The following is a 17,470-nucleotide window of genomic DNA, read 5'->3' as shown; positions in this document are numbered from 1 at the left end:
CAAAGAATGGCGAGATGGCTCTCATTCTTTGCGGAGTATAACTTTCGGGTCGAATACAAACCCGGAAGATTGAATGTAGTGGCCGACGCGTTATCACGTCGGCCGGACTACGCAGAAGCTGCTGACGTCAATGCCATTGACGCCATGCGATCGAGCAAACCCGCATCATCTCTGTTGGATGATGTGAAGGCCGCGTACGCGCACGACGCGGACGCGAAGCTCCTGCTGGCCTATGGCACAGCGCCTTCTGACAAGTCCCGTCAGAAGCTGCCCAAGCACCTTCGAGCGCGTGCACACCGATATCGGGTGCACGACGGACTGCTTCTTTACAATGCAGTCGACGACAACGCGGATCGCGTTGTCGTGCCAAACGACCATGACCTGCGACTCAGGATCATGTACGAGTATCACGATGTCCCGTCTGCGTGACATCTCGGACGTGAGAAGACATATGTCCTTCTCACGCGAGACTTCTATTGGCACCACCAGTATAAGTGGGTGCGCAAGTACATCCGTGCTTGCGAGGTATGCCAACGCGTAAAGCCTGCGCCATTCGCGCAGGCTCCTTTACAATCACTACCGACTCCGTCGGAGTGTTGGAAGTCCATGTCTTTGGACTTTATCTTTGGTCTTCCCCCGGATAGCGGAGGGAACACCGGTGTTGTGGTCTTCGTAGACCGCTTCAGCAAGACGGTACATCTTGCTGCGGTGCCGGCAGAGGTGACCGCGAAGCAGACGGCCCGTCTGTTCGTCGACATGGTGTTCAAACACCATGGCATGCCGTCCGACATCGTGTCGGACAGAGACCCGCGCTTCACAGCGCACCTGTGGCAAGAAGTGTTTACACTTCTTGGGAGCCAACTTTCAATGTCGACTGCGGCTCATCCGCAGACGGACGGTCAAACCGAGCGCGTGAATCGCGTGCTCGTCGACATCTTAAAGAGCTACGCTCACTCGTTCCAATACTGGAGCGAGTGCTTATCGATGGCAGAGTTTGCCATCAACAACTCAGTACATGCCTCGACCGGGCATGCACCGTTCTACGTGAATGCCATGCGGCATCCACGTCTACCGAGTTTACTCGGAGTGATGGCTCCCACTTTAAGTGGGGGGGGGATCTACGACTGCAATACAGCAGCCGCAGAAAACCGCTGACACTTGCACAGTGTCAGCTGCAACAATGGACAAACCACATGAGTCTGCGCAGGGCGCAGACTCCTCCACCAACAAGGACAACGACCACGGGTCTGCGCAGGGCGCAGACACCGCAAAGAACCACGCAGAGGCCGGGCCTCTAGCGGAGAGCGAGCTGAATGACTTCAGCTCGGATGCAATCAGTTTCATCACCAAAAGACAAGCCGTAATTCGGTTTGTCCAAGACACAATAGCAGCTTCTGTTGACCAACAGAAGCTGAACGCAGACAATGTGGGCAGAGGCAACACAAATGAATTTTAAGTTGGTTCATTAGTTTTGTTAGCTACACAAAACCTGCCTAAACATGCAGTTTCGGATGTCGGAGCAAGCAAGCTGGCTCCGCGCTTCATCGGGCCGTTCACTGTATTGGCACGGCACGGTAACGCATACACGCTAGACATACCGTCTAGCATGCGCCTCCATCCGACCTTTTACGTCGGACGGCTGAAGCCATACCTACAACACGAGCAATCTAGCTCGGCTGACCCGAAGCCTCGGCAGGAGCCGAGGCAGAAGCGGAGGACTTGGCCTCGGCGACGAGCAGCCTCTCCTCCAGCGCGCGGACGTGCTGGAGCAACCCCTTCAACTGGGTCCCCAGCTCGACCTGGATATTCGAGGCGGTCTGCGAGACCGCCGCGACTTGGGCCTTCTGGTTCGCCAGCTCCTGCTTCAGGGCGGCGAACTCAGCGCACTGCAGACGCTCCACGGCGGTCATCCGATCGTGGAGAGGCGCATACTGATCAGCCCGGGGCTGATCATACCCGGGGCGTGTTCCCACCCCCGCTACCGCCGATCCGTGACGCCCGCGGCTCAACCCGCTGGATTGTTGAGCGGATTGTTGGCCATAGTATCCCGAAAATGAACCCTCAAGGGGCTCGTTTTCGTATTTGTTGGAGAGGATTTCCTCCCCATCAAGATACATGGGAGCCGCGGAACGTCTTGCTGGAGGACGTTCCGGAAATGGTGAGGGCGTACGAGGAGCAGTACGCGCTGGCGCAGCAGAAGTAATACGAGCGCTGCGGTCATCGCTAGCGCTTGAACCCTCACGTGCTAAGAACTTAGCACGGAGCTCTTTGAGACTCTCGGGCACACGGAACGACGTGTACCCGTTCAGGTCGCGGTCGCTCAAGCGGACCGCGCCTGAGAAGCACTTCGTGGACTGAAAGCCCTCGGGCACAGCGCACGGCACATTTGCCTCCTCCGCAGCAACATGAAGTTGCTCCAGCTTTCCACGCTTCGAGTACGTCTCGAAGCGATCACGCGCTTGCTTAATCCGATCACGGTAAGCACTCGGCCTCTTGTTGAAGTTTTCAACAAAGGCGTTCCAACTTTGACAAAGTGCCTGCCATTCGGGCACTTTGCTGCGAGAAGATGTCTTCTTGCTTTGAAACCATCGGAGCTCATGAAAGAGTCCGATGTAATAATCGCGCCTTTGATGCGTTTCCGCATCAAAGTGCAGCTCGGCAGCCACAGCGTCATCTTTGATGGCGCTGCATACGTACAGCGGCACCTCATTCGGAGGTACCGAGTTCCCATACCGGTCCGTGATCTCGGACGCGGACGGCATCCACGGATCGCGCGCTGCAGCAGCAACGCGCGGAGTACTGAGAGCCCCAGCGGAAGCGAGTGGGGTATCACTCTCAGTTCGCGAACTCTTCGAGCTCGAAGCGTCCGATTCATCCCCTTCACGCGGGCGAATGTTTTTAGCGTGGGGATCGAGCGACTCGCTCGACACTGAGTCTTTGCGCCTTGAGGACGAGTCCTTCTCGTCCTCCATGTCTTCATCGTCGTCGCCGAGGTCGACGACGTCGCTATACTTCGCCTTCTGGCGTTCGAAGTAATCTTCGATGGAGAGATGACTCCCCACCGACTTAGAAGTCTTCTTCTCTTGAGGCGCGCTCATCGTTGAATGAGCGCGGATTTCTTCTCCAAACGCGGAGAATTGACGAATGGTCAATTCAGAAGATTGATGTAGTGGGTCTAACTTGACTCACTACTTTAGCTTACACGTTGCGCAACGTGTATGAAATATAAGTTAGCAGACAAGACTCAAGTAGCTAGTTTAGTGAACTGTATTGCTTGTATTGATCTTCTCTAAATCGTAAACTGTTTATCATCTATGAAAGGGTTGACAGCGGCTGGCTCAGAGTATGCATGTCTCTGATTGGTAGAAGATGCTGCTTTCACCAATAGATCTTTAGTATGTGTGGACCTCACTGTGGTGGTCCACTTCAATGTATCCATCGGTGTGTCTTACACCAATGTGAGGAAGTATCCAAAACGTTTAACAGATAACCTATCAGTTAAATTCACAAGTGGCTTGCAGCCACTTGTACGTGTAACCCCGTTACAATTGACGTGCGGAGACCCCGCGCGTCTAACCTTAAAGGGGGGATGGTGTAACGGGGTTACACACACAAGTGGCAACAGTCACTTGTGCACGACAACTGTCACTTGTGCATGACATTTGTCACTTATGGTTTAACAGATAAATATCTGTTAAAGTTTTAGATACTTCCGCACCTTGGTGTAAGACACACCTATGGATACATTGAAGTGGGCCACCACAATGAGTGGTCCACACTTACCCAAAGATCCTATTGGTAGAAAGCAGCATCTTTCTACCAATCAGAGACATGCATATTAGCGGGGCTCTGACAGCCAGCCGCTGCCAACCCCTTTCATAGATGATAAACAGTTTTAGCAGATTTAGGAGGAAGATCAATTTACAAACAATACAGTTCTCATTTTACCTTAAACTAGCTACTTGGAGTCTTGTCTAAAGTTAACTTATATTTGTGTATTCAAATATAATTAACCTAAGTAATTACTAAGTACTTACGCTTCCTCATACACGTCGCGCGACGTGTAAGCTGAAGTAGTGAGTCAAGTTAGACCCACTACACGTAGCCTCCCCAGTATACGGTTGTCTTCAAGCGGCAGAGTTCTTGGACGTCGCTCATTTTTTAATGAACGATCACTGTTTTCTCGGTTGTTAAGCTCCGCCGGCTACGGTTCATCCACGTTAATGGGCGATCGCTAGCCAACCTCTACGTCGGTCATCGCTCGTGCAGTACGTGCCTGATTTCTTGGTCTTTCAATGCACCCAAACCACGAGTTTGCACAGAGATGGCGGCTCCAAAAACCAGCCTGGATACTTACCACGAAAGACAAGTACGACGCTTACCCCTTATACTGTATTGCGAAAAGACGCACTTATTATCACAGGTTCTTGTGATATCATCCAGAGTACTATCAAGAATTATTAATCCTTTAAATAGTATTTACGTACTATACACCAGAGGTCGAAAAAAATAGTGCAATACAATAAATAATCAGTTTTTTAATATATTTTTTTATTACTGGACTACACTCACCTCAATACAATATAAAATTGACCCAATTATTGGCAATAAATTTGTAAAAAGTGCCCCCACTGGCAAATACCGAAAGTCTAGCCAATAAACCTCCAGTCTATAGGCCAGGGTCACTTGAGTGCAGTATCACCGCTGGCGCAACACTGTGTGCGCCCTGGCTGCCGGGCTATAGAGGCTGCTACGTATTGCTTCTTCGAGTGTGACCCCGTCCAGGTGTTGTGACAGAACCATAGGCTCCAGATTTTCGATGCTCCCTGGGGTGGAAGCTGCTGATCTTCCCGTACGACCGCGATGTCCATGACGAATGGCGCCATTTTGGTGAGATCCTTCTATGGCGCATCTACACACCCATGCGCCTCCGGAACGATATTTATTTCCACGTGTGCGGGCGATCAGCCCATACATTCCCCGTTTGAGCTGCTCACTTGACACCACTACCAGCACCTCTATCGCCGATCAACCGAGTTTAATCTTAATAGTGACGGGATCAGGACAGTTTTGCGCCTGGGGTTCCCTGAACCTGTTGATGGCGCCGTTCAACTTCCAGCTAGCACCATTAGATTGAGCCTAGTCTCTTGAAAATTGCGATCTCGACTGCTATATTCCTTTGTAAAGTGATATGAGTTGTACCGTTTCTGTACCAATACAATATAAATTGCGGCAATTTTTATTATTGTTTAGCTAAAAATTGCAGTTTTTATTAGTGGATCCAATTCAATATCATACTGTATTGGCGGACCTCTGCTATACACTGTGTTCTATTTTTCCGGTCTGGTGCGGGTCTGCCTGACCAGCACCAGACCAGCCAAATGCACATACCTTGCCTGATATCGGGCCAGACCCGCAAAAGACCCGTTTAATAATCTTCCGCTTCGAAAAGCGCAAAACTTGCTATGTAGCGAAACCCGAGGTGTTCTCGAAGAGGTAAGTTGATTAATGAGAAAAACTAAACAATATGCAAACTACTCCTGAAGTTCTTTGCTCTTGCTTCTATTCCAATGTCCTCCATGTAACTGTAGACGCGTGCCAGCGTCCTCTGCCTGCTCGGGATGAGAGCCGCGGGCTAACTATCTCCAGGCTACGTGCTCGCGGAGCATCCACTGGCTCGGGTCGACACGCAGCCACTTCTACTGGCTCGAGCTGTCGACTGAAGCCGGAATGACGCTCGTAGACAGGTCAGAACTTGAGCGTAATCAGCTGGCAAAGCGCTACCTGCTTGCTCAATAATGTACGATGTTGAAGAACCACCTCAAACGTCCGTCTAATGTTTAATGCAAAGAAAAATTCCACGGCTAATTTTGTTGAGACGTTATGCAGACCGTAAAAGGTAATCTTCAGTAACATGTCGTGACGCACTTGCAAAGTGAACAGGAATTATCCAGATTATACGATGATATAGATCATCAGGTGCCGTGATCGCCGTGCTGGTCTTGAATGGAAGTTTTCGTCTTCAGCTCGCAAGGTAGGGGTAACATTGTGAAGTGTTCTACCTAACGGAACCGGTCAATAAAAGGTAAACGCTGCAGGCTCTCTTCGCAAGCTTGCCTTTTTGACGAATGCTGCATCCAGATCGTTAACGAACAAGACATTGCGCTTGTACCACGTCTAGGCATCGATCACCTCTAAAGAATATGTCGCCATCGATACAATTTCTTCTGAAGGAGATTATTCATGGAGTTGATGCGAGTCGGAACCGCACTGCGTACTCTTGACAATATGACCAAAAGATACTCGGTCGTAGATTCCCAAGTATTTTTTTGCCATCCCTGAATCATGGGCCGTGCTGACAGTGTTAAAAAGTTTTATTACTGTACAGTAGTTGTTTTTCTTCGAAGTGTGAAAGTATCAATCCTCGGTTTTCATATTTGTGCGAAAGTGCTGCATCGTATCGTGAAGATATACATGTATCATGCAGGTGATCATAGCAATAAAACTACGGCAATTTTCCACTTTGTGGTGTTACGCAGTCGCCACGGGCCAACCACTGGAGAAGTCGAGCTTGTTCCATCCGAATTGCTTCTGGCCGTCCGCGTAGCCGATAGTGGTGTTGACGTAGTGGTAGTACAGGATCGGACCATACGTCGGGTCGTCGTACACACCCTGGCCACCAGGACCGTACACATCGTCGTGCGTCCCCATAACAATGGTGCCGCCTCCTTCAGTGCACAACTTGTCGTCCGCATCACGGAAGTCCATGACGCCGGGCTTGGACCGACACACCTTGATCTTGTACTCCTCTCCGTCCGCCGGCTTCTTCGTATCGAACCCGCAGCAAACACCGTGGGAGAAGAACAGGTAATTGAAGTCGCCGTACTTGAACATATTCGCACCTTCGTCGGCGTGGATGCCAGCAGGTTCGTACGCGAGCTTAGCGTACGTGTTGGGGGTCGCAGACGTGGGCGGGTCATCCATTGCTACTTGGAAAATGCCTTCCTCGTAGCTACCGAAGATCATGTAGTTTCGGCCGTCTTCCACGAACAAGTTGGGGTCAATGGCATTGTACTCGCTCGAATCGTTGCTCTGCACGCCGGTGGACCCCAGGTCCTCCCACGTGCCAATGTCCATCGTCGTGGAAGTGGCAACACCAACTGCAGCCAGGTTGTGCCCGTCGAAGGCCACAGCGCGAACAGCAGAATAGTACACGTAGTACGTGTCCCCCACGAGGTGCACGTCGGGAGCCCAGGCATCCATCTTGCCGTCCCAGAGTTTGATGCTCGTTCCATCGGGCAGAACAGCGCCCTTGTACTCCCACGGGCCCGTGATATTCGGTGCCGAGTGAACTGCAATGCCTCCACCCGTCGAGAAGCGGAAGTACGTACCGTCGGCGCGGCGGATGATGCTCGGGTCGTGCGTGTTCACGCAGACGCCTGAACACGCTCCCGGGCTGACGAACGCACCAGTGGCAGTACCGATCAAAATGAAACTGATCGTTGCAACAGTGAAGAACGTCATCGTGGTCAACTTGAACGTACGTATGACAGCAGCAATTTTTGGTATTGGGCTCCTCCCGATCAAAATGCGAAATGAGCTTGGGTCTGGCGGACTCTCAATTGTTTTGCTGTTTTGCTGGAAAAGGTATAGGCCCAGTTTTCCTCCTGATAATGTACAGTTCGTTTACGGTGCGTTTATGGTGAAGCGTGGTGCCTTTTGTCACGATGGGGGTGATGGTGATTTACGTGTTTCGCGTAAACAGTCACACATGTGTGCCATTTGTTTGTGTCCCACATGTTGTGTCTTTCGTTGAGTCTGGAGTCTGGACTCACCGATAAGCTACGCAAACGTGATTCGAGCTGTACGGCTGTCCCGAGTGGCTACACACTCGGGACAGATGCTGGGCTACATGTACACATGTTCTGCAGGATGCCGTCAAGACACATGCAGCCACCGCTATCATCGCAGCAGGATGGATAATGTGCACCACAATGAAGGTGAAAACCGTCGTGCACGAAGGAAACCACATCCCGAAAAGGGGATCCGGAAAGGAACTACAGACATCACGGACACCGTGATCGCACCTACTGTACAAGCAGGAACACCAAAGATTCTACAGCTTGCCGGCTGAATACTGTATGTCGATATATCGCAGACACCCCGAAATCCCCCGCACAATGCAACACCAAAAATCGCTGGAACAAAAAAATGAAAATGCAATCAAATGTTACAATCTTCTGATACTGATCTACTGCGCTTCTTCTCATTCTTCGTCGTCGCCAGTTATGAGACCGAACCATGTCCCGCCTGCCGCATCATTATCATCACCGTTCTCACCGCTGTCGGAATCTTCCTCCTTTGCCAGAAGCACCTCTTCCAGCGTTATTTTCTGCTGGAGCAACCCGCGTATTTGCTGGTTCAGTGCATTGGTAACACAACGCAGCAATTCGTCCGGAGGGGCCTGGCGGCCTTCCCTCTCGTAGGCTCTCAGCACAAAGTCTACCACGACTTCTCGACCACACAAACTGGCATAGTACAGCGGCGAGTTGTCAAAGTCGTCGAGAGCGCGGTAGGCATCAAAGTGAACGTCGCAAACAGCTTCAATCGCCGTTAAGTCGCCCATCTTTGCCGCCTGCCAAATTGTCACGCCATTGTACGAGAACTCGACGCTGCGGGGACATTCAAGTGGTCGTTTGACTTGCCGAAGTATCCGACGAGGTGCTACATAGCGCACCAACTCCTGTACAGAGTACCAGTCCTCACCGGAACCAGAGCTCGAAGCTGCCGTTGGCGACTCCACTAGCCGACAGCCGAAATGTCGAAGCACTACGGGCAGCTCTTCCAACGACAGCTGGACCCCAAAATCGCACGTCAACACGTCGTAAATCTCGTGCAGTGGCAGTGACTTCAGCGGCTCCTTACTGCTCACGGCTTGGTGGATTTCTGCTGGGGACCGTTTGCCGCGGCGTACATGAGGCTGCAGGCTCTGGAGGCGACGATGCTCAAAGGCCTGGACTAGCGAGTGGCTGATGAGCACGTTCTTCGGCTGGCGGTTGTATTGCTGTAACATCAAGCGTCGTCGCGAGCTCTCGGCCACGTTTTGGACCGCTGCCGCGTTGCCCATGGTGACACGCCTCAAGTGTAGCCATCTACCGCGAAAAGACATGACGTTGAAGTGCTCCAGCCAATAATAGCTCGCGAATTAATTACCTGCTCTGCTTCGGGGAGCATATTTATAAGGAACGTTGTCCTCGATAAGAGTTGAGGGTGTTGCCCCCGATGGGGAGTTCAAGCAAAAATTGCCGCTTCCGGGTAGGAAGCAGACGATTGTGTTCCGTTTCTTGGGGTGTCAGCAGGTTGTACCATCACAGGATACCGTTCATCAGCACAACGTGAGCTCCCTTCGACAACGACGGTTAATCCGAAGCGGAGCATGACGCTTCCACCCTATACAGCATAGTGACGCGATTGTACGTAAGGTTCGCGCGAGAAGCAGACCAACGTAGCCTTTTATGGACACTTCAACATGCGCTGTGAACGAAGATAAGCTTACAGAGAATTATACGTAGCATTTCGACGCACACAAAGCCTCCTTCCTCTCAAAACTGCTGACACATCAGACCCGTCGTCGAGTTTTCAATATGTCCGCAAACTCGTCCTCGCTGAACTCTTCCAGTTCCGCCTCCTCCAAGTCGAATTGGTTGGACACACGAGCAACACCACCGTTGCCCTGGACTTCTTTCTCGGTAGCAATACGTCGTCGCTTCTCGTTGGCTTGGTCATCATCTCCTTGGTCTAGGGACTGTGTCTTGTCTTTGGCTGCATCTTCAACGGAGACCCCGGCAAGACCCCGCTTCTTTGATGTGGATTTGGATCTCACAGCGGTATCGCGATTTAGCTCCGATATGGCCGACTGGAGTGCCTCAGCGTGAGTCTGATCATGTTCAAGTTGCGCTTCGTAAGCGTCGACGATGTCTGGCACATCCACGCGCAACTTATCGCCGTTTTCCCACGTGTCATCGCTCGCGTCGTAGTTCTCCCACCGCACAAGGTATTGGCGTTTGTTGTAATGCGTCCGGTGGTTGACGATGTGGTCGACAGTGTAGAACTCAGCCTCCGGCGCCTTCGAAGCGACGGGAGTACCGGACGTCTGCTGCCGCAGACTTGTCCCCGTTCTCGCTGCTTTCCTCTTCGCATTTCCACTGCGGGCCTGGGTCTGGTCCGCAGCGGCACGTCGTGCCAACTCAGCTTCCCGAGTGCGTAACTGCGCCCCGAACTGATCAATCAATGGCTTTGCCTGCTGAGGCGCCTTCCGCCGCGAGATCCATAGCGGCTGCGCCACTCCTTTCCACCTAACGAGGTACTCCCTCGCACTTCCATATATGCGCGTCTTCAGTACTTGCTTAGCCACCAGATCTGCAGCCGCTCGTTTTCCAATGCGATCTTTCTTCATTGCTCCTTCCGGGCTCCGCGACTGCGTGCGCGGCGTAGACCGCGCAGACGCGGACCGGGGAGGCAGGTCAGTCACGATGGGCGGGGGCGCCACTCGACCGCGCTTGCCCATCTTGCTCCCCCTGCCGCTTTTCCTCGCCATAGCAGCCAGTGGGCTTGCATTCGTCCGAGCGTCAACGCCATTCCTCTGGGGATCTGCCGGCAACGGCGGTGCTGGCTGCTGAGCGACACGCTGCGGCACCATCGCCGAGTAATCCCGCGCCTGCATGGCCGTCACCTTGAGGTTGTTGGCGATCAACAAGTCGTGGAACCTGTCGCTCGGGATCTCGTCGTCCGACGCCACGTCGTCAGCCCTGCTCTCCACCTGCGTCGACGTCGGCGCCGGCGTATTCTCCTCTGACTGCGGGGCGTCGAGCGCCGCCCAGCCGCTCATGTCGTCCACGAAGGTCTGCGGCATGGCCGCCCCCTCCTCCCCGTGCTCCAGGTACTGGTCCAGTGGGTCCTGCACCTGCTGCTGTTGCTGCTGCACTTGCTGCCCCGCCCTCTTGGCTCGCTTGAGCGCCGGCGCGATGTCCCGGAAGAAGAAGTCGTTGAGCAGCGCCACCAGCTCCGACAGCGTCTTGTCGTTGGCGCTCAGCAACTTGGTCTGGTGCCGCGCGTCCTGCAGCTTGGCGTCGGCGCCGTCTGCGGCGCTCAGCACGCTCTGCAGCGCCTGCGTCAGGTCCTGCGCGTCCTTGAGGCGCTCCATGAGCCGCAGCCAGGTGGTGAAGCTACAAGACACGAAGGTTGTGAGCGCTACAGAGCGAGCTGGAGAGCGAGAGCGGGCGCGATGTGACCGCCACGTACAACTCCTTCTCCCGGTCGACAGCTGGCGGCGCGCCGGCGCCGGCATGGCGCGTGGCGGGCGCCTCCAGCTCGGTCATGGTCTCCGCCGCAGGTCCTGTGCGTCCTCGTCTCCGTTTGATTGGGATACTGTACCCCCATTGTACCCCCACCTGATTATGTAACTGTATCCGTAACCTATGAGCGTACCCCCTCAGTTACACAATGAAGGTGGTGGCACTGGACGCCGGCGGCGCGACGCTCAAGGCGTCTGTGGTGGCTCCGGGCGTGGATCCGACCGTGTCAATCCTCGCCAACTATGTGGCGTCGACGTCTGCCAACCCGACGGCGGTCTTCATGGGCCAGAAGCTGCGCGAGCTCGAGCGGCAGCGCGCCAAGTTACGCTACCTTCGACCAGTGCAAAGGTTACACACAGACGTTACACTAGGGGTACGCATATGGGTACGCTGACGGGTTACGGACATCTGCGACATGTGAGCAGGGGGTACTGTGTCAACTGGAACGTCGAGTCCGAGCTATGGACGCACCTGTTTACGTCCACCGAGGTAAGACAGTTGAAGTTGAAGTGACACTCTGTAATATGAACGGGTTACAAACTATAACCGCGAGGTTATTTGTCATTGCCCCATTGTAGATGCTCAAGGTGGACCCGTCCGAGCACGCGCTCGTGGTTACAGCGCCGTTGCTGGCGCCTACAGTCGTGAACGAGAGCATGGACCAGGTGGTATTCGAGGAGCTGGGCTTCCAGGCCTACGCACGAGTGAGCGCGGCGGAGAGCTGTGTGTTGTCGTACTCGGAGTTCAGTGAGCGGGAGTTCCAGGAGAGTCTGAAGAAGCCTGTGAAGCGGAGTCCTGGAAGGAAGAAACGCGAGAAGGGCAAGACAGACCCGCCGACGCCTCCACCGGTGGTAGACGAAGACCCGCTTCGGTTTTCGACCTCGTCCTGCCATTTGGTGGTGGACTCGGGCTTCTCGTTCACTCATGTGGTGCCGGTCATTGACAGGAAGGTTTATTTGCCCGGCGTGAGGCGAATCAATGTCGGTGGCAAGCTGCTGACCAACTATTTGAAGGAGATTGTGTCGTACCGTCAGTGGAATGTCATGGACGACACGCCGGTGATCAACGAGCTGAAGGAGGCGCTGTGCTACTGCTCCTTGGATTTTGACAACGACCTCAAGCGGTATCACTCCGATCGACAGGAGCGCAAGCATTGGATTCTACCCGATTTTGTGCGTAGATTTGAAGGACGCTGCCGGGAAGACGAGGAGGAGGTTGTCACGGAGGAGGAGGAGGAGGAGGAAGAAGCGGCGGAAGAAGAAGCATCAGCTGATCAGCAGCAACCCACGAGACCGACGGACGATGAACAGGCTCTGGAAATGGGTGTCGAGATGATCACGGTGCCGGAGGTGTTGTTCAATCCATCGGATATTGGTCTTAACCAAGCAGGAATCGCGGAGACGATCGTTCAGGCTGTTGAGGCGTGCCCCGAAGAACTCTCCGACGCATTCTACGCTAATATTTTGCTGGTCGGTGGCAACACAAAGTTCAAGAACTTCAAGCGGCGACTGGAGCGCGATCTGCGGTCCTTGGTGCCTGACGACTATGACATCGAACTGAACGAGCCATCGGAGTAAGTTGATGGTGGTTGCAGTTGTCCTGTTAGTTAAAGCTGGGTCTCCGATGTTATGGTGCTAATGTTTGCGACTTGTTGTTTAATTTTCCAGTCCAATACTCGCTGCATGGAGAGGCTGCTGCTCACTAGTGGAGTCTGACGCGCTTTCTGGACGAGTCGTGACCAAGCAGGAATATGAAGAACACGGAAGCAACATTTGTCTGAAACGCTTCTAAAGGATCAAAAAGCATTTGGTCTCTTCAATCAATCAAGAGTCGATTGAACTAATTCCTAGTAATATTGGTCTATCCATTGCTCCGGTGGCTACAGCAACGGTAAGTGGGATCGGCGTTGTTCGATTTCAGCGCGTACTGACCATGTAGAGCGGTCCAGACAAGGTTGACCAGCTTCACCAGAAAGTTATCATTTATCGTGGTAGCTGGCGCTGTATCTTGTAGCGTGGTCGGCCTTGGTGGAACTGCGACTTGTGCTGATCGCGGGCCGTCGGATCCTAGTGTTTCTATCGAGATTCAGCTTTGCTAAGGATTTTGACGATAAGTCTCGAAGACTGTTATCTAAAGTGGACACCTACCCCCATGTACAGCTTTGATAGTTTTCGGGCTACCCAAGTCTATTCAGTCATCTATCTTAGTAGGTCTATGCAGCTTCAACCTTCTGCTCCAGTTTTGCAATAGCAGCACGAAAGAGTGGATCAAAAAACCGCTTCCATTCGTTGTACTGAACACGCTTGTCCATGTCGTTCGGATCTGTTGTGCGGACGAACATATCCTGCCCGCCGCGAAATTCGCGCCACGCGCACCCAAGATATTGGCACAGATTCCGATACCCCCAACGCCACCGTTGTCGAGGAAAGATCTCGATAACAAGAGTCTCGGGTCGAGTCCACATGACATTGACCATTCCGGCGCCGTGCATGCCGATCACAATATCACTGTCCACCATCACTTGCATTTGGTCACGCATCGTCATGTTCACGAAGTCGAGCGACTGAAACTCGCACTCCCCAAAGCGATAGACGCCTTTGTACTCCGAGCGCATGTGGTGCAATATTTCTCCCTCATTTTGCCACACACGCTGTACAGTTCGTCCGCCGTAGGGTCTTCGTGAGATGATGGTGATCAAACATCGCTTGGGGTCGGTCTTTTGTGGAGCGACATTCATGTTTTTGAGAGCCTCATCTCGGAAATCCTTGATCATTTCGTTGGCGTAGCAGGGTTGGACGTCGTTCAAGTGACTCATCATCGGCCCTCGCGCTTCATACGGAGCCAACAACGCCGACTCCAGGTGCAAAACGCGTTTTTGAAGTTCATCACCACCGATAACGACGCGATTGGGAGCTAGCATGGCGTGTCGTAGATCGTCGACGGGCGATGGCAGTGCTCGATCAAGAGTAACGAGCTGTGTGGAGCTACTTTCCCACCCGAGGACTTTGATCATGATCCATGCGTTGAGAATCCCCGAAATCTGAAAAAATGGATTGTGGTCGTCCTTCCGCGTCAAGATCACCGCGCGGTTCAGGATCAGCGTGTCATCACGCACGTCCGACGAAAAAGGCTGGCACACAACGTAGTTGCTGGTAGGGGTGTCAGCGAGGAGTTGCATCCAGATGTCTGGCGCTTTATGGGGTGCGTCTTGAGGATCATCGCAACTACAAAAAACCGCGTTCGGCTTGTATCTGAATCTTGGGTCATGCGCGCCACCATCTTGCGCCACAGAGTTAATGTCTCGAGATACTTGTGCGCCTCGCATGTCAAGCATAAAATGTTTGAGCTGTGTGGCCCTAAATTCTGTGTCAGGTACGTGGTAAAGCGTGTATGGAGAGCCGTTCGAGCCAGTGGTGCAAAATGAATTCGATGAGGAACGCAAAGCTTCCGGTAGGCCATAGTCCTGCAAGTTGAAACACTTGTCAAGCAACATCTGCTTAGGTGATCGCGACGAAACACTGCTTAGTCCTGGGACGTCCTTGTCCTCGAAAACCTCGTTCTGAAGCCCATTTGTAGTGGTTGGTGGCGAAGTCGTACGGGATTCGTTCGTAGCCATGAACAAATTCTTTCGTCCGGATTCGCTTGTAACTATCGGCACACCGACAGCTTTCACCGTAGGTGCATCATTGCTTTCTTCTGCGCGGATTGTCGTAGCTTGACCAAAACTTATCTCTGTGCTGGTCTGTGTAGTTGTCTTCTCGCTTGGTATGACGATATCAACATCACCCTGCATTGCCCTGTAAATCGTCCTCGGACTTCTTGTCGCGACAGCGCTGGCAGTGCCTAGGTCCGAGCTGGAGGTCGTTGCAACTTGGTCGTCGGCTTCCACTGTGGTGTTCGTCACGGTGTCACTATAATTTTCACTCCGCAGAATAACGTTTGCAATAGCGGCTTCGACGTCGCCGTGCATGATGCTGCGCGCCTTCCCCTTGGTCTTTGCCAGCTCGAAGGAGCTCAAACTCGCCTTAATGACAAGGAAATTGCCCAGAAGCATCAGCACTACCGATGCCATAATTCCGCCCCAAATCCACCATCGATTCCTGAATGTTGAAACCAGTCGTTTGGCAGCCTTGACAGTATTTCTCCTAGAAACAGGGAGGCCAGGCATTCCGACAACCTCTAGAGAAGCACGTGTACAATTGCGGAGTGAGGCCTAATTTCCCGTTCCGAGGCATCTTGTGCTGTGACAAGACGGGTGAGATTGAGCCGGTAGTACGGGAGCGTGCAACATCTTGCCACAGCGATGTAATTTAATAATCTGACGATCACAGTTATCTTCTTTTGAAGCTTCAAGTAAGTATTGGTAGCTGAACTAAATAAACGCGTACAGGTTGCTTTGGTGCTTGGTGTGACGAAAAGAGAAATACGAAAAACACGGTGTTCCATCCCAACCAACGCCGTTCCTCGAACAACGACAGGAGGGCATAAGATGCAGCGCAATGGCGCTCTTTTTAGAGCGATAAGACTGCTGCGTTGGTGTTCGCAAGTGCTGCATCCTTGGAAATTTGCTGGTTTAAAGTCGATGCACTAAATACGTACCATGTCCATCTCTTCCAATAAGCGTTGAACGCTTTGCTGCCATGCGTGAGTCGAGCTCGCTGCCACGCCTGCCCCCAGTGAAGGTCGGTGGAAACACCCCAACGAGTGCGATCAACCCTCAGCCCAAGCAACGAATATCCGTCTCGCCTTTTTCGACACCAGCGCTATCCAATCCAGCAAAAAATGAATCGGATGCCCTGGAATCGCCCCACACTACTTCTGGTCACGATAGAATGCTACGCTCCTCGTCGTACTGGGCGACCAAGTTTCAAGATGAATCCAAGGGTGACTTAGTACGGGGAGATATCGAACCGCTGCTCGAACGCTTTGAAGACACGGCGCTTTACCGACACCCGCAACGCAAGTCATTGCAAACCGTACTGGACGAGATGAGCATGGACCCTCAAGGAAGGTCGAAGCCTCCTCAAAAGACTCGTGAGGGCTCGAACTTATCTCTACTGCGCCGTCAGGCCAGCGATCTCATTGTTTTCCATCGTCAATACAGACAAAATAGTTTCGCCGACACCACGAAGTCGGCCATAAGGAAGAGCTACCACGATAAAATCAAGGCATCGGCGTTGGAACCCCCTCCAAAAGTTGTGCCGACTCGGTTCCCCTTCGACGCCACTCGATGTCAGCGTGCCTCACGCTGTGACTACTGTAATTTTGCTGGAGGTGAGCTCGAGTGCGCCACATGCAACGTTGTGGCCCACGCTCGTTGCTATCTAGCTGCGTACGATCGAGAAGACAAAAAGACCAAACTCACATTCGTCGTGCCCACTACGAGCACGACCAGTACGCCGTTCTCATCGTGGCTTTGTTCGCATTGCAACAACGATCTAATGGTCGAGTATGACGAGCGATCAGCTGAGGCACGAGCAGTACATCTTGCCGCTCAGCGACAGGTTTTGGCGAATGCTCTAACTGCATATGTGCGAATGATGAGAGATGCCGCTACATTTGCAACAAAGAAAGCCTCTATCATCAAAATCCAAGCCATGCTGCGAGGACGACAAGCTCGTCAACATTTCGAGCGGCTGCAGCGAATGCGACTTAAGCCTTACGTTATGGATGCTCTTCGTGTGCGGGGAATTTTTTCGTCTGGCACTGGGCAAGGCCTCGGTCTGGGAATTAGTAGTTCCTCTTCTCTGGAAGAGCTGCGGCTGGGCAATGGGTTTTCTTGTAACCCCTTCTTGTACATCACTGTGGTCTCGGGCAACGACGAGGACACCCAGCTCTTCTGTTTTGAAACCAGCGTGCGAAAACCGACAGCTCTCGGCGGATCATTGGGAACAACTGGGCCAGCGGAACTCGAAATCGTGTGGCCCGAGAAGATGTTTGTGCCTGGAGCGGACGGCAACGCCACCTTTTGTTTCACTTTACTAAGTAAGAACGGACCCAATACATTTTTCCTCGGCCAAGCGGTGCTGCGCTTACTTGAAACAGGCGATAGCTGGCGAACAGGTCTTGCAACTGAATTGGAGCTCGTGGATCATGTTGAAATATTCCCCAAGACA

The 17,470-nt window shown here is 52.8% G+C and overlaps 5 protein-coding genes across 5 annotated transcripts; 1 reads left to right on the top strand and 4 right to left on the bottom strand.

Annotated features, from left to right (window-relative positions):
- Positions 1-6,531: 6,531 nt before the first annotated feature.
- On the bottom strand, positions 6,532-7,524 carry IUM83_09247 (Glycoside hydrolase family 43 protein; the record flags this gene model as incomplete). Its single annotated transcript, XM_067933674.1, has 1 exon — positions 6,532-7,524. One exon carries the CDS (start codon positions 7,522-7,524, stop codon positions 6,532-6,534), a length of 993 nt encoding a protein of 330 aa, XP_067799814.1.
- A 742-nt stretch (positions 7,525-8,266) lies between these two features.
- On the bottom strand, positions 8,267-9,127 carry IUM83_09246 (Histone H2A; the record flags this gene model as incomplete). The annotated part of the gene is made up of 1 exon (XM_067933673.1): positions 8,267-9,127. One exon carries the CDS (start codon positions 9,125-9,127, stop codon positions 8,267-8,269), a length of 861 nt encoding a protein of 286 aa, XP_067799815.1.
- Positions 9,128-9,619: 492 nt separating this feature from the next.
- On the bottom strand, positions 9,620-11,378 carry IUM83_09245 (Heterochromatin-associated protein HP-1; the record flags this gene model as incomplete). Its single annotated transcript, XM_067933672.1, has 2 exons — positions 9,620-11,225; positions 11,302-11,378. The coding sequence occupies 2 exons, from the start codon at positions 11,376-11,378 to the stop codon at positions 9,620-9,622; spliced, it is 1,683 nt and encodes a 560-aa protein (XP_067799816.1).
- A 124-nt stretch (positions 11,379-11,502) lies between these two features.
- Positions 11,503-13,145, top strand: IUM83_09244 (actin-like protein; the record flags this gene model as incomplete). The annotated part of the gene is made up of 4 exons (XM_067933671.1): positions 11,503-11,702; positions 11,780-11,843; positions 11,933-12,927; positions 13,022-13,145. 4 exons carry the CDS (start codon positions 11,503-11,505, stop codon positions 13,143-13,145), a joined length of 1,383 nt encoding a protein of 460 aa, XP_067799817.1.
- Positions 13,146-13,566: 421 nt separating this feature from the next.
- Positions 13,567-14,532, bottom strand: IUM83_09243 (uncharacterized protein; the record flags this gene model as incomplete). Its single annotated transcript, XM_067933670.1, has 1 exon — positions 13,567-14,532. The coding sequence occupies one exon, from the start codon at positions 14,530-14,532 to the stop codon at positions 13,567-13,569; it is 966 nt and encodes a 321-aa protein (XP_067799812.1).
- Positions 14,533-17,470: the final 2,938 nt, after the last annotated feature.

This window comes from Phytophthora cinnamomi (assembly GCF_018691715.1).
Source record: "Phytophthora cinnamomi strain GKB4 chromosome Unknown Contig3, whole genome shotgun sequence".
Classification (NCBI taxonomy): domain Eukaryota; phylum Oomycota; class Peronosporomycetes; order Peronosporales; family Peronosporaceae; genus Phytophthora; species Phytophthora cinnamomi.
Note: the sequence above shows the minus strand (reverse complement) of the source record. Positions and strands in the feature narration are given on the sequence as shown.